Source organism: Nelumbo nucifera, chromosome 3 (assembly GCF_055504915.1).
Source record: "Nelumbo nucifera cultivar China Antique chromosome 3, China Antique-T2T, whole genome shotgun sequence".
NCBI classification, from domain to species: Eukaryota; Viridiplantae; Streptophyta; class Magnoliopsida; order Proteales; family Nelumbonaceae; genus Nelumbo; species Nelumbo nucifera.
Window position 1 is genome coordinate 38,093,065 of NC_142651.1, and position 15,523 is coordinate 38,108,587.

At 35.1% G+C, this 15,523-nt stretch overlaps 1 protein-coding gene and 1 long non-coding RNA gene across 4 annotated transcripts in view; one reads left to right on the forward strand and one right to left on the reverse strand.

Annotated features, from left to right (window-relative positions):
* The window catches only part of LOC104593986 (Protein kinase superfamily protein), a 34,291-nt gene extending 23,938 nt beyond the window's left edge, over positions 1-10,353 (forward strand). Inside the window, exons 9-23 of one of the 3 annotated variants that reach the window (XM_010254111.3) lie at positions 1,443-1,511; positions 1,631-1,702; positions 1,841-1,902; positions 2,030-2,308; positions 5,154-5,290; positions 5,410-5,504; positions 5,575-5,613; positions 5,691-5,750; positions 6,305-6,406; positions 6,552-6,603; positions 6,709-6,764; positions 8,131-8,195; positions 8,299-8,350; positions 9,657-9,778; positions 9,866-10,353. In XM_010254111.3, the coding sequence (XP_010252413.1) occupies positions 1,443-1,511; positions 1,631-1,702; positions 1,841-1,902; positions 2,030-2,308; positions 5,154-5,290; positions 5,410-5,504; positions 5,575-5,613; positions 5,691-5,750; positions 6,305-6,406; positions 6,552-6,603; positions 6,709-6,764; positions 8,131-8,195; positions 8,299-8,350; positions 9,657-9,728 (1,212 nt within the window). In that variant the 3' untranslated portion in view covers positions 9,729-9,778; positions 9,866-10,353. The remainder of the gene's footprint in view (positions 1-1,442; positions 1,512-1,630; positions 1,703-1,840; positions 1,903-2,029; positions 2,309-5,153; positions 5,291-5,409; positions 5,505-5,574; positions 5,614-5,690; positions 5,751-6,304; positions 6,407-6,551; positions 6,604-6,708; positions 6,765-8,130; positions 8,196-8,298; positions 8,351-9,656; positions 9,779-9,865) is intronic. The other 2 variants (XM_010254115.3, XM_088900715.1) reach the window with 2 other exon arrangements.
* Positions 10,354-13,076: 2,723 nt separating this feature from the next.
* Positions 13,077-15,481, reverse strand: LOC104594003 (uncharacterized). Its single transcript, XR_734668.3, has 2 exons — positions 15,133-15,481; positions 13,077-13,574 (listed from the first exon to the last, which is right to left on the reverse strand). It is a non-coding gene; the product is annotated as an uncharacterized LOC104594003 (long non-coding RNA).
* Between the last annotated feature and the right edge of the window lie 42 nt (positions 15,482-15,523).

Below are 15,523 nucleotides of genomic sequence, written 5' to 3' on the forward strand. Positions count from 1 at the left end.
TGTAAGGTCCATCATGTTTTTTCATGACACCTTTGGATATGGCTCTGATTCTTCTTGATATGAGACTTATCATCTTCAGGTTTGGCTCTATTACCAAACTGATGGACAGGAAGGGGTCTTATCAACTTAGGGTCTGGTGGGTGGGTTCTGTGGGGGTAAATGAGGGGTGTGGGTGATTAGAGATGAAGGATATGTATGAAGAAACAATTAGAATGCTTTCCATAACCAAAAATGAGAAAGAAATAAGAAAAAAGAGAAGAACACTTGCTGTTAGGGTAAACAGCAAAGAGAAAGATTGCTCAAAAGTAGAAATGAGAGAGAGGAGGGACAGAGAAAAACTTCTGGCAACAGCCAGAATTCATCAAATCGTTCTCCTTTAACTCCAATTACAATGACTCTATTTATAGACTCAATTTATTAACTCGGATGTCCCTTTTCAGACTCTAATTTGGACCCGGAAATTGACCCAGCACAACTCCTAATTGCTTTAGAACTAAGACAAATCCATAGCTAACCCATTAAGACTCTTAAATAAGGACTCCAACTCCTAAACAACTCTAATAACACTTTACTAATCTCACTAAATTAACTTAGTTTAAAGACACTGGAAATTACAAAAAATAGTAAACCATGAGTTGACTAAAAATTTTAATTATGAGAATTATTTTAAATAGCAAGTCCAAAACTAACCATAAATAGGAATTTTTTTAAAAAATAAAAATCTATTGTTAAGACACCCACAAGTAGAAAATAAATAAAAAAACTGAAACAGTGTCAATATCCTATAACCCAAAAATTCTGAAATTGGTATAGGAATTGGAAAAGTAACTTGATTCTCCATTGCTTCTTCCCTTGCTACCATATCTGCAATTCCGCATTACTCTCCCTCCTCGGGCCTAATAAGGCTATTTGACTGATTGCCTGAAGGCCTCTCTCTTGTGGGTCTTGAGAAAACATGCCCATCTCTATATAACATTTTTTCAGCTTCCGAGTGATCATTTGAAATGTCACTCGATGGTTTTAGTCCACTCAGTCCAAAAACTTTGGTTTGATTTATAACTGAAACCTCAACAGGCTGATCCAACCTCTCTTCTGATGAGTATTTATTTATTTATTGTTGATTTATGTTATAAACTGTTTGCATTTTTCACACTGTACTAGTATTTATGTGCTTGCATTTCTGCTGTGGACATTTACCTTGGTTTTTCTCTACTCAATAATTTTTTAGTTATGACAATAAAGTAAGTACCTGGATAATATTTTTATGCACTTTAAAACTGCATGATCTATATTTTTGGGGAAATAGCAATAATTGATCATGTTTCCATTAATTAAGAAATTCTGTTGCATTTGGAAGTGCTTAATCTTACAACCTTTTTTCTTTATTGTGTTTGTATGTTCACCTGCATGTGCCCTTGTGTTCTCATTTTTCTTTTTATCAGAGTGAATACAAACGAGGTGTTAGTGCATGGAACTTTGATGTTGAGGATTTGAAAGCCCAGGCAGCACTGGTATGGCAGATTTATCTCATCACAACTACCAAGTACCATTCTATTCTATAATTAGAAAAAAACTGAACTGAATACCCAGGTTGAATTGTTTTTATGGATTTCTCCTATCATTCCGGTAGATTCAGGATGATGATGATGTTCCAGGAATAAAGGAAGAATGTGAAAGCATGAGGTTGTTTGTTGATGATAAGGTTAGATGATTTAATAGCTTCCTCAGATTTCAAAAATATTCTTTGTGCTTCTATAATGAGCATCATTTTATTGTCATTACTTTCTTAACTTAATTTTATATAAAATAAGGTATTGATAGACTTGGTTACTATTGGCAGGATACCTCTGCTTCTGCATCTAGTTTGGGAAAATCAATTTCTACAAATGACAATGATTGCAGGTGTGCCTTGTTGGACCTAAATTTGTTAGTCCTAAATATCTTGTATGATTTTTAATTATGCCAAATGAACCTATCGTGATGATGATAATGATGAAATCAATCACGTCCTAGCACATTTTTATTACAGTAGAAGTATAAGAGGTGCTGAATTATCACAATCTCAATACTTGGGCACAAGAGAAGTTTCAGAAAGTGGTTTGCTTGGCTCCAACAATCAACATAAAACCGAAGGGAATAATATAGAAGAATCGAGCAGTGAACCACTAGCATCGACCTCTCAAAAGGACATGGTGAATTCTCATTCTAAAAGTCAAACAGGGAAAGGCCGTCAAACTCAGAGTGGACCACTAATGCCTGCTATGGTGCTTAATAATTCACTACCAGAAAGGTGTCGTGCTTCTGAAAGGTTTGTTGTGATTGCTATTATTATTTCTGTCATCTGCTTGAAGCACTGTTACAGCAATTTATCAGAATAACATAGAATTCTATGATGTATTCAAGTTCAATCTTTCAATTCACTTCATATTATTGCTCCAGGGTTTGCATACCCACTTTGGCTAAAAAGGAGAAGTTGGAGGAGTTAAAAGAGCTATATTTTAGTCTAGAATCATCTTTATGACATTTTTATTGCTAGGTTTATCTGATCTAGCTTCCAAAATTTTAGGTCCATTACCCTCTTTACAACATGAATAATTGATGTATCCTGCTATACAGCCTGCTGACCAGTGACCACTAGATACTGATGATGCACATTTCTTTTATTTTTCTGATCAAGTGGTGATTACTTTGAATATGCCTCCAGCTGTATGTAAAATAGACACCAATCTTGTGACTGTTCGGTTATTATAAGGTTCTAATTATGATACTAATAGAAAGCTTGATAATTCACTAATTTTTTCAGATCACTGGTTTATCCCTACCTCTTGAGTCACATATGCATCTAGACTGGCTTGAGCTTTACCTATGGTCAAATATGCAAAAAGTCATGATTTTCTTTTTTGCACATGAAGGACTTTGTCTGCACAAAAACATATTTAATAGAGGTAATTGAGTGCACAAAATATGTGAAGGACTTTGATTGCACTAATAACCTTATAATCTAATGACAGTATGTTAAAATAGGTGATTGAGTGCCTCTCTCTTTTACTGCTTTGGGCCATCTTCTGTTATCAAGTGAGGTTGACTCTAGGAATAGAGGGAGGATGTAGTGAGAATGGGCCGAATGGGCCTTAGTGTTTTTATTTCTTTTAAGTAGTATTTAAAAGTTATGTTTCTTTTATTTTCTTTAATTGTTTCTTTAGTGCTGGCCACCCCATTAAGGGCATCCAAGTAGTTGTACTTTGACTTAGAATTATTAATAAAAGTGATGAAAGTGGGCTAGAGAGAGAGGTTTGAATTCTTCTTTCCTCTCTTCCCTTCTTTTCTTCTTCCACAACCTATTGCTGAAACTTCTTTCTTCTTCTTTCTCTTTCCCTCTTTTCTTCTTTTCTTGCACTATCTGAATTACTGTAGGTGTAATTTTCAACTGAGGATATAGAAAATCTTCATACCAACATGAAGAAAGGAATTGGAGTGAATTATTTTTGGGTCTTATCACTTAATTAGTAATTGGGAAACATAAACAGCATGAAGAAAGGAAGGGTAGGACCGTAGGAGTGGGGCTATCACCTTTTGTTCTTTAGATTGGAAGAAAAATTAAAAGAACTGCTATCCCAGTCTGATGTGGTTCTCATGGTTGTCACTTCTCTAATAAGAACACAAATTGGAAGAAAACCTAAAATAATTCTTCCACTTTTCCTCTTTGATTTTTATATCTTGTTTTGTTTTCTATATTCTCACTATGTACCTATCACATACACATTTATGCAACAACATAAAGGCATAATAGTACTATCTTATATTTTATATATTGTATTGTTTTATAAAAGAGGGGAGAACTGCCCCAAGATTTAAAATGTCGGTGTCAATGGAAAGGTTGATCGTCCAAATATAGGAATATGTCGAAAATGTTAGAAATATTATAAAAATTATAGACATTGTGGAAACATTGTAAAATATGCAAAAATATAAAATGGTATTTTGTGAAATGATAAAAGAAGCACACCTTTTTAAATAGTTATCTTGTTCTAAATCATTAAACAAAGATAAGAAACTAAGGTTATAAACAAAAAAAAAGTGTTTTGAAGTTGTCCTGTAAACCTTAAGATTCAAAACTACATGATATAATGAGTTAAAGAAAAACTCATAAAAAATGCAAATCGTTCTAATAGGTGGGCAATAACATTGCAACTCTACATATCTACAATATTCACCAACTTATATTATAATACTATCTCTTGTATTCCACATAGTGCTAGTATTGTTCACTGGGGAATATGTCAACTCCGGTAAAATTTCGTATCACTACCCATGGAAATGGAAATATGTTGTCGAAACTATCTCATGTACTCCACATTGTGCTGGTAGTGTTCACTGGGGAATATGTTGATTCCAGTAGAGTTTCCTGTCGCTACCCATGGAAATGAAAATATGTTGTGGAAATATTAGGAAATTTAGGGGCATTTTAAACCATGAACTGCCCCAAGTTATGGGGATTTGCATGGTTATTGGGTTATTACATGTAAACTCCCTTTTACACATCAAAAAGAGAATTGAGATAGTGAAATCTTTTCAATACTGCCAAAAGTGATCTTGGCTGGTTGAAGCCTACAAAACCCCTTAAGGGTCAGTACTTAGCAAACCAATATTCTCTCTGGTTTCCCAATTAAGATTTCCACTAAAGAGATTTTATCAAAAACTCTGCTTCTCTCTTTCCATACAAACCCAACATAGAGCAAATAGTAGCAAATCCATAGGATGACACCCCTTCTTTTTTTTTTTTTTTTGATCAGCCATAGGATGGCGATGGCACCCCTTGCACAAAAATCTTTCGCCGCCAGAGTCAAATCAGCATATGGCCAACAATATAGCTTTAGCAATTGCAGCAAGTGGTCCAAAATCTCATAACTTGCAACTTGGTAGATATGTGGGACTGTTTCTTTTTCTGTCCACACAAATTACAAATATTATTAGTGGGCCCCTACCTATGGATACTAGACAGTTGAGGATAAGCATATTATGTAAAGTTGCAGTATGGCCAACTACTACGAGTTTGTCAACATGTTATTCACAAGTTAATGCATTGATAACACTATCTGATTTTTTTTCTCTTGGTTGTACAAAACTGAGATTTCTAGATTCATTATTATCAGGTGTGAGATTGAGAGTCAACCAGCAAATGAGAAGGGTAAGCACGAAGTACGGAGAGCACCCAGCTTTAGTGGTCCATTAATGCTTCCAAACCGAGCTTCTGCAAACAGTTTGTCAGCTCCTATAAGATCATCAGGAGGTGCTATATTTTAGATGATTTCACAGGAAAAGCTAATATATTTCCATGCTATTTCATAATATGCAGCAGTATATAGCTTATGCAAATATTCTGCTACTTATTCTTTTTCTCTCCTATAGGATTCAGGGATTCCTTTGAGGAGAAGCCAAAGGCAAACGTGGTTCAAATAAAAGGTCGCTTCTCAGTAACATCTGAAAATTTGGACCTTGTAAAGGTATCCATCATTCTTATGATGTCTTTTCCCTATATTAAATTACTGCCACTGAATTAAAATATGCATGTAGGATATTCCATTATGTACTGTTTCAAGAAGGACTTCACCGGTGAGTAGATCAATCTTTGTAAACTTTTTTTCTCAATTGTAGCGACATTTCTGTTTTTCATATTTTGTGGCTTCCAGGGATCACCTCTGAGGAAGTCTGCTAGTGTTGGTGACTGGCAAGCTGATGCTAAAAAGTTGGTTAGTGTACCTGCACCATTTCTTGTTTATCAATCTTATTAAGGCTTTGATTAAGATGGTGTTTTATTGGTTGAGAAAACCTATGCTATGGTTAAAAGTTGGTTACCACTGTTCTTAAACTAGTTGTTCTGTGAAGTTATCTTCTCGGTGTGGCTTATGCTTTGTAACCCTTCTATGTCTGAACGTGTATTTTAGTGGTGTATGATTGTTTCCTTGAAGAGTTTGTTTGGGTCAGGCTTTTCCTCACAGGAAACGTTTTTTTCTGATTTTCCCACTGTAAACATGGAAAAATAGAAGGTTGAACAAAAAGAAACTAATCCATCAACCATGAAAAATGTACAGTACTTATTAACAAAAATGAAAAAAAAATGCAGTCATGAACATGTGTGTCTACTGTAAAGAGAATATTGATTATATGTTATTGAATGTGGATATTTGAAATCTTTAACAATAATCAATTTTACCAAAACGTATTGCATTTGGAATTTTTTTGTGTCTTAGAACCTTAACCTTTGTTCAATCTTATTAATATTGATTTTTTCCTGTTTTGTCAGCCTGTCAATTCATCACCTAAAGAAGTAACCAACAGTACTGTACCTGCATCAGTTCTCATGCCTTATCTTCAGAATCTTTTCCAGCAGACCTCATTCCAACAGGTAAAAGAAAAAAAAAAATTATTTGATTTTCTACATGATAGCTTTGAGGGTTTTTTTTTTGGTAGACAATTTAATTTCTTCAAAAAAACTTTGCCTTTCCATAATGCTGATCTTCCTTTTCAATATTATTTTGTTAATTTGCCAGGATCTTATTATGAATCTTCTGAATAGCTTGCAACAAGCTGAGGTAGTAGATGGTAAGTAAAACAAATCTGCCTCTGTATGTGGTCAGTTGTATTATTCTAAGGTAGAAATTAGAAGTGTTTGACAAGTTCCATTAAAGTGCTTCAATTATGTTTCAGCTTTTCAAACTGGGAAGATGCCCCCACTACCTCGCAATTTGGATAATGATGCAAATGTGAGTATATTTTGATGCCTTCATCTGCAATGTTGAAATGGGCCCAATGTGCTGGAAGGGGCTGTCTCATGTTATTTGACAAGTTTGAATTGGCTTGCTTTGGTTCTAATAGAAGTGCTTAGTCTAATTCTCATTAATTTGGCCAGCGGAAAATATTGGATGAAGTTAATTGGCAACTGAATCATAACAAAATGGCAAAGCAACATTTCAAATGTAAACAGTAAAGCTTGGCTTGGTTCTTGGATGAAGGGATAATCTCCATCCAAAAGATGATAAGATTTACATGATTTGGCTTTAGTTCTTAAATAAGATGATAAGATAAAACCTTTTTGGATGGGACTTTTAGAACTTTCAACCTGATCAATGTCACTAGATGACTAGTCCATTGAAAGATGCTACATTATGACAGTGACAGAGTAGAGAGCTTTGGGGAGAGGAGACCAGAGGTGGTAAACTCTTATTGGATTAGTTCAAGAGAAAGGACAGGCAGCCATTTTATTCCTCATCTCTCTCTCTTTTTCCCTTCCTGTATTTATAGACTTTCTTTTCTCCTTTGCTCAAAAGTGACCACATCTCACCAACTAATGTTGGACCAAGGAAGCATGCGAATGAGTCTTGAAGTGAAAATGCACCTTGTAAGGTGGCATGATTGTGAACATGCTTCTCAAGGCACCATAAGATTGGGTTCCAAATGACCTGATCCATTGGTCAACTGGATCCCAGAGATCAAACTTGACTCTGCATACCCCTTTATTGTGGAAAAGACTACTGCTGATTTGTTGTTCTAGGGTTCCACATGCTGTACATGTGTCTCCTCACTAAAAACACACACCAAGGGAGAATAATACACATTTTTTGTGTCTAATTCCCAATTACTGTGGAATGGTGATGGTACTGCTTCTACCACTCATTCTTTCATGTAGAGTAGTTTTAATGCTTTTCCATGGGATGAACTGAAAATGGAATTTTTGTACTTCTTTTCTTCCAATTTGATTTCTCTATCTTCAGAATGCTCTTTGTTTCCCTCTTGTATATATTTTTTAAGGTAATTTATTCAAAATAAGAAAAAAGAAATAACAGAAGCCCCAAATCAACTAGAACCCATCACCTGTCACCTGGTTCTCCTTGATGCTTCATTATTCAAGAAATTATTTTTTTTACAAACCCGCAATTCTTTTGATAGTTAACAAGTAATTTTATTGCATAATTTAAGGATGAAATACAAATACCCAACACCCCAAAGAAAGAGAGGTAAGTAACTTAAATTTAGACAGTCATAGCTGACAACGTTGCACAGTTTCTGTTCCACACTAGAACAGTTGCTGACTGTGTTCTTTTATTAAGTCTATGGCTGCTGTTTCGACAGGTGGAAACAGCTGCTTCTGAAAGGGAGCGGTTATTACTTACCAAAATTTCAGAACTGCAGACTAGGTCAGGCATTATTAGCCTCTCTCTCTCTCTCTCTATATATATATATATATTATTATCTTTCTCTATCTATCTATCTATCTTATTACTTAATTATTCTGTGTAGGATGATTAATCTGACTGATGAGCTGACTGCTGCAAAGTTGAAACACATGCAGGTAAATCATCAATGATCATTTTCATCTAGGCGATTTACATTTTTAGTAAGAAACTATCCCGATATTTTATAAAACCAGTTTCTGTAGTTTATCTTGAAGACTGTAGCACCAGTGAGAAAAAGTGTTACAAGTTGAAGGATCTAGAAGTAGGGGAAGACCAAAAAGGACATGTGTTGAAGTAGTGAGAAATGATTTAAGGGCACATAACTGACCTGACTATTTCTTATGCATGCTGTAAGCATGTCTTTCTAAGGTCTACTATAAATGTGTAGTTCAGTCACCAATGCTAGAAGCAACACAAGGTATGAAAGCATATAAAGCTTTATTCACATAATGCCTATAAATCATTACCTCCCCTTGCTCCTAGTTCCCAAGATAGATATGAGGCTCAACTGTGTTAAGTAATTTTTTTTTTATCAATAACTACGTTAAGTAAATTACATTCAGCTGATCTTTAGTTGAGTGCTGGAGAATTAATTTGCAGGTTGGATGAGGTAAAATTTTGCACCTTAGGTTCCTTGAGTTGGATTTAGATTGGTTTTAGAAATCCAACTCATAGTTATATTGAACCCATAGTTGTCAAGGTGATGCCTGGGCGGGCGCCTAGGTGACAAGGTGCCCTTGGAGGCTCGCCTCGCCCAGTCACCAAGCAGTTTTGCACAGTGTAATAAAATACTTTTATATTGTTTTTTTTTAGATTATAATTATAAAATAGACATTATTAAAGAAAAATATTCATTTTTTGTGTTTATAAACTAATTTCTTTTTATTATTTTCTTATTTGTTAGGGTTTAATCAACACAAACATTGCTAACTGCTGTATTGAACCCTCAATGACTTCAAACACTGCCACCTTTTCTTTTCTTCTTTTCCTATAACAAAAATAGGGGTTCAGCCCCTATATTTTTTGAATTTTCTTTCCTTTCTTCTTTTTCTTCTCATAAATATGTTGATTTTCTAGACTTAAACATGAAGTTTATAATTTTCTTATGAAAATTATGGATAGCTATTAAAGAAAGTTGGTTATGGAACCTAAGGAACTACCCTAGGATATGTGATTTTTACTTTAAAAAGTCCATCGCCTAGGTGACTAGGCAACAAGGCACCCCCCTGTTGCCTAGCTCGCCTTAGCGTCTTGAATACTATGATTGAACCTGGTGATTTGTGGGGCCATAGCCACTGTATATTCTCCACATGTACTAGGAGAGTGAACTAGTGCCTTGGATGACTCGTTTAATTATCACAAGAAGAATTTCATTGTAGTAAGATGTTTGGTTTCACACATGGATTAATCTGTCATTTACAGTTACAACAGCAGTTAAATGCTGCATATGGTCGGGAAGAAGATAGAAGCAGAAGGGGCGAAAAGGACTCCTGAAAAACTGAAGCCTGAAACTGTAGAAAAGAGCAAGCACCATGTAGATTCAGGTACTACTGGGTCTTCTAATGGATAATCACTTGTTAATATTGACATTCTTCTTTCTGCTAAGCAGCTACCTATTTGCTTCTTAGCAGCACTTTTAAGAAGCAGATGCAGGCATCATGGTTTATCATATCATGCTTCCCAACCATTTATCAGAGGAAGTCCTTTTAAGGATTCACGGCCTCAGATGAAAAATAAGGAAAATCAGATCCTTCAGAAAATGTGCATTGCTTTTCATTCATTCAAATGGAGAAATGAGCCCTTCCTTTAGCCGCGAGTGCCATTTGTTTCACTAATTGGCCAATTATTTTGAATAAATCGCCACTGAAGAATCCGCAGTTGTGATGGTGGTGGTGGTGGTGGTGGTGGTGGCAGGAATGATAGTGTATTTTGTGGAGATTGCAATTGTCGTGATCTTGAATATGTCAATATTAGGTTTTTTGGCCCTGGTCCCCCTTTTTAATTTGCTTATTTTTCTCTTTAATCATCTAAGTTGAAAATCTGTATTTCTGACGCAAGTGATTGTTCTGGAAACCAGAGCCTTGGACCCCCAGTTATCATATTGGTTTTTGTTAGTCAATTTCGGTTCTTAGGGGCCAAGCCAGAGAGGTTGGATTGCTCAGGCATTGGGGTTGACGTATTTGGCGAGGTGATCATCTACCTATAGAACATGAGTTTAAAATATATCTAGCGTGCGTGTAATGGATGTGCAATTTGGGGAGGATGAGCTCTATCTGTCCTGGCCCAATCCTAAGCATCGGGCTCAGGACCCGAGTCTTAGGCCGAGGTTGAGCACTATCTGTCCAGCCTTGGCCCAGCCTGAACTGAAATTTGACATGCTCGGTCTGGGCCCAGGCCTCGACCAGGTTCATACGAGTCATTCAGGCTTAGGCGGGTCTGTAAGTCCCAATGTATTAAAAAATTGCAATGTTACGTGAATCTACTTTGTATCAATTGTTTAAACTTTTTAAGTAGGAAATTTTGGCTCAGTTTGGAAGGAGTACAAATACAAAATTGTGCAGTCTAAATACGAGATCAAATAAGTCCCCCACAAGAATGCGCCTCACAACGTCTTACAGCACATCCCCACCATGTGTTGGTAACATCTCCTGATGATAATACCAGAAATGATGATATCATCATTGGGAGATGCTCCCAATACACACGGAGATGTACTGTGGAATGTTGTGGGGCGCAGTCTTGTGGGGGACTTATTTGTACCTTAATAATACAAAAATACAATATTTAGCACTCTACATATTTGTACTCTTTCCAAACTAAGCCTTGTAGATTTTCCATATATGCATGTACGAATTTATCTGTATATTTGTACAGAAGGGGTTATGTGCTAAGGGCTAGTTTGGGCCCAGCTTGAAAAATATAAAAAGTCGGGTTTTGATCCTTCCAATACAAGGACTAGGTGTGGCAATTTCTCACCCAACCTGCCCATTTACTTGGTGGGTTGGAAATGGGCTGAAATCAACACAACCCGAATCCTGATCAGATTAGCCTGGTTCAAATATGAACAAACCCGCTCACCTTGGGTTGATCCGTTTGGATCGGTCAGAATGAAACAATCTGAACCAACCCAGATTCAGATCAGTTTAGGACAACCCAACCCGTCTCAACCTGAATTACGTGGCCCACTCACTTTGACCAGTTTGGATTGGTTGAATCGTCCCCAAATCCGTGCACAATCCTGATATGGATCAGTTCAAGTCAATTTGCCATTTGCCTAAACCAGTTTGGTCTAGTCTGACCGAATTGATCCAAATCCAAATGGTTCAACCTCAACCGCTCTTGATGTGATTAGCTCGAAGATAAATCCGGTTAGATAGTTCAAATCGGTTTGACCAGTTTGAACCTAAGTGGTTTGGTCAAACCCGAACATAATCAAATGGCTTCAAGTGATTAATTGCCTTTTATTCTCTTTATAAAAACAATATGCATGTAATGTGATTTAAACTTTTACCAATTGTGTATATAACAATTACTATTACCACCAAGCTATGACCAATTTATTTGTCAAAAGGGAGTTAGTTTTTAGTTTTAAGTACATATAAATATAAGATTAATGGGTTGGGCGGGCTGGATTGGACCAAGGTGGATTTGGGTTGAACCTAACCCATTTAATTTTATATAAATGGGTCATTAATGGATTAACACGTTAGATGGGTTGGGTTGAAACTCACCCCAAACCACCCAATTACCACTGCTAATGAGTAAGGGTGTATAATCGGTCAATTCAGTTCAAATCAAGGTGGATTTGGGTTGAACCTAACCCATTTAATTTTATATAATTGGGTCATTAATGGATTAGCATGTTAGATGGGTTGGGTTGAAGCTCACCCGAAACCGCCCAATTGCCACTGCTAATGAGTAAGGGTGTATAATCAGTCAATTCAGTTCAAATCAAGGACCTAATTGATCATTTGGTTTTACCATTTCCTCTAACCAAATCATATTTTAGAACCGAAACGACCCTAACCGACTTTGGTTCAATTTTCGGTTCAGTTGGACCTTGGTTCCACATAAATGACAAGCATTTAATAAGTATTATTAATGAAAAGTTAAAATGGCCCCAAAACCCAATGGTTTTAATTAATTAACTATTATTAATTAAAATTTAAAATGACCCCAAAGCCCAACGGTTTTAATTAATTATCCATTATTAATTAAAAGATAAAATAGGCCCAAAGCCCTATGCCAATGGGGAATTGGCATATTGGTGAATTGGCCATTTTCAAAAATAATTAATGTTTAATGAACAATTAATGACTAACAAACAATTAATAATGAGTATAGATTTGGGAAATATAATAACTAATTAGCATAAAGTATTAAATAAAGCATTAATGTTTAATATACTTAACTAAGGAGCCATTTGGCAAGTCTTTTTTAAAAGATCTTTCAAAAACACAAGACCTCAAAAGACCTATGAACTTTCGCAAATAGATCTTTAAAGACCAAAAACCGTTTGGTTGTAGATTTTTCCAAAGATCTCAAAAGCTAAAAAGATCGAAAGACAGTTTGATAAACATACTTGTGAGTCCCTCTTACATGCATGCCAAATGTCATGTGTGGAACTAACATTCAAACATACAAATAGTACTTATGGGTCCCACTTACATATTTACCTATGCAAAATATTAAAGGGCCTCACTCATACATTTTCCTATACAAGATATCAATGTAGTCCCCATCTATGCATTGACATATGTGATCATCACCTATGTGGCCCACTCACACATTCACCTATACAAAAAATCAATGTGGGCCTGATATAATACATCACATAATAAGTAATTATTTCAATACAAGAAATTAGTTTAATATGAATACTTATTTTAACAATTAATTCAATACAAACAATCCAATACATGTTATTACAAAAAAAAGGAAATTTATGGTTTGTTCCCCTTCAGAAAATTTATTGGTTTTTTGAATGTATTGTCCCAAACCCCCCATTGAATTGTGATAGATTCTCCCCACTTGTCCTTGTTCCTAACCGTACATACTCATAAAATTTTCTGAGGTGGAGAAAAACACGCAAATTGAATAAAATGGTTATTCAATTAAAACCATAAGTGTTGGCAGCCAAGTACAGATGATCAATGTTGAATCTGGAACACGATCCGTAGATTGAATCAACACTGCCCAAGAGGCCCCATAATCATTTCATAGCCACCAAGAATGATGAATGTTTTGTTTTGGTTTCTTCACATTGCAGCTAATGATTGCAGAATGGAAGGGTGATGACTGATGGCAAATTGCTTTGGGTCTTACTTTATTTCATTTGTACTGCAATAAAACAAAATAAGCTAAAATTTGAATTAAACAAAAATAATTCAGAATTTTCACCCAAATCATTTGTACTACCATAGTTTTACAAAGCAATAGATTTTGTAGAAGAAGATGTTACATATATCATAGGAGAATCATAAATAGTAGTATATCATATGCACAAAAAGAAGGTTCAGGCCATAACAAAGCAAAATGGTAGATTTCAGGTCTGGAAATTTAACTCGTAGTAGCAAATTCTTTATGGAATCACATGAGAAATTTTAGATATGAAAGGTAATTAATAGTAATATTTCTTAAATGCGAATAAAGCAAGACACAGACCATGTTATAGAGCAAAACAGGATATTTTAGGTCTGAAAAAAGTAATTCATAGTACCAAATTCATGAGGAAATTACATGAAAATTTTCAGATTTGAACACACACACACACTTCAAGAGCATTCCTTTCCTTTCTTCTCCTTTTGTATAAACTTGCATGGTTTATCACAATCCATAGTTAAGGCTGCAAGTTTTTAAGTTTTCAAAATGCACAAAGCACCAATTATAAATTATAAGAGAAAAGCATATAAAGGATTTATCACTTTCATTATCTCTCTTCTAGCTAAACATACTTACAATATCTCATTTTAAAAGGTTGTTTGTCTGCATAGGAAGCCTCTAGTTTATCACATCCATAGGTTCACCGATTTAAAGAATGATGAGTATTAAGCCTAGATATAGTTACAATCTCTTAGACAGATTATTAGTTTCATTATGGACTCAATAATTAAGACATGGAATTAACTATTAGCCAAAACTAATAGGTAAATAGGTAAATAGATAAATAGAAACAAATTTAAGCCTTTAAAGGAAACCAAAAACTCTTGGAGTTTCAAACCACCAAAATTTTAACAATTAAATCCTATATATCAAAGATGAACATAATATTTGAATCCCATGAGATAATAGGTAAAAGTGGTTATTCTTTGCTCCAACTTCATGGATTCCATTTCAAAATAGGCTATGCAAACTCTTATTATGGATACCAGTCCAGAAGTTGTTTAAATCCAAGAAAAGTTTACATACTCAAGTAGAATAGAAAAACATTTAATGCAACGTTCAAAATGACATACACCGGGTTCAATATTATAATGCAAATAAATTAAAAGGTTCCAGATATCAATTTGGATTGGTCCGAGCTGCATGTTGATTCATTTGGAAAAAGTGGAAACAAGTTCTGTGAGCTAGTCTGATACGGTGGAAACAAGTCCTGTGAGCTAGTCTGATACGGTGGAAACAAGTTTCACCAAAATTTTAAAGCTTGAATTTTAAAGAGAAGCATGGTTTTGGACGGTGGAAATAAGTTTAAAATGGAATTTCAAGATGAAGATTCATTCTGTCATTCTAAATATTGTACTACTCGACAACCCTAAAGGGTATCTAACAATAGTTGTTAACTAACGTGGTAATCGGAAGATCATTTTGATAAAATTCAACTAAAAATAAGAAGCAAACTAAAAATTGTTCCACAAGCAAATTAGGATATCATATCACTATCAAATGATGGAGATCATACCTGGTTTTGAATCAGATTTCTTGACTTCGGACAGAGAAAGTGAGAAATCAGATCTGAACGGAATCAAGGTACGAGTGGAGATTTGGATCGAAGAAGAAAGAGAAAACTGAAGGAAGAAAAAGGAAGAACGAAGAAGAAGGACTCAATACCTGGTCCAGATTCGTTTAGCCAAAACACAGAGGAAACGAGGGTTTTTCGAATGCCCTTCCTCAAACGAAAAGATTCATATGCTCAAAAAGACCTAAAGCTTCAAATGAAGCACTCAGGTCTTCTAAGCTTTGAAAAGCTTGAAAGACTATTATAAAGACTTGTCAAACGCCACCTAAATAACAATATTAATAATTTATTCGATTTGGTCCAGTTCGATTTTTGATTTATCAATTGAATTTGA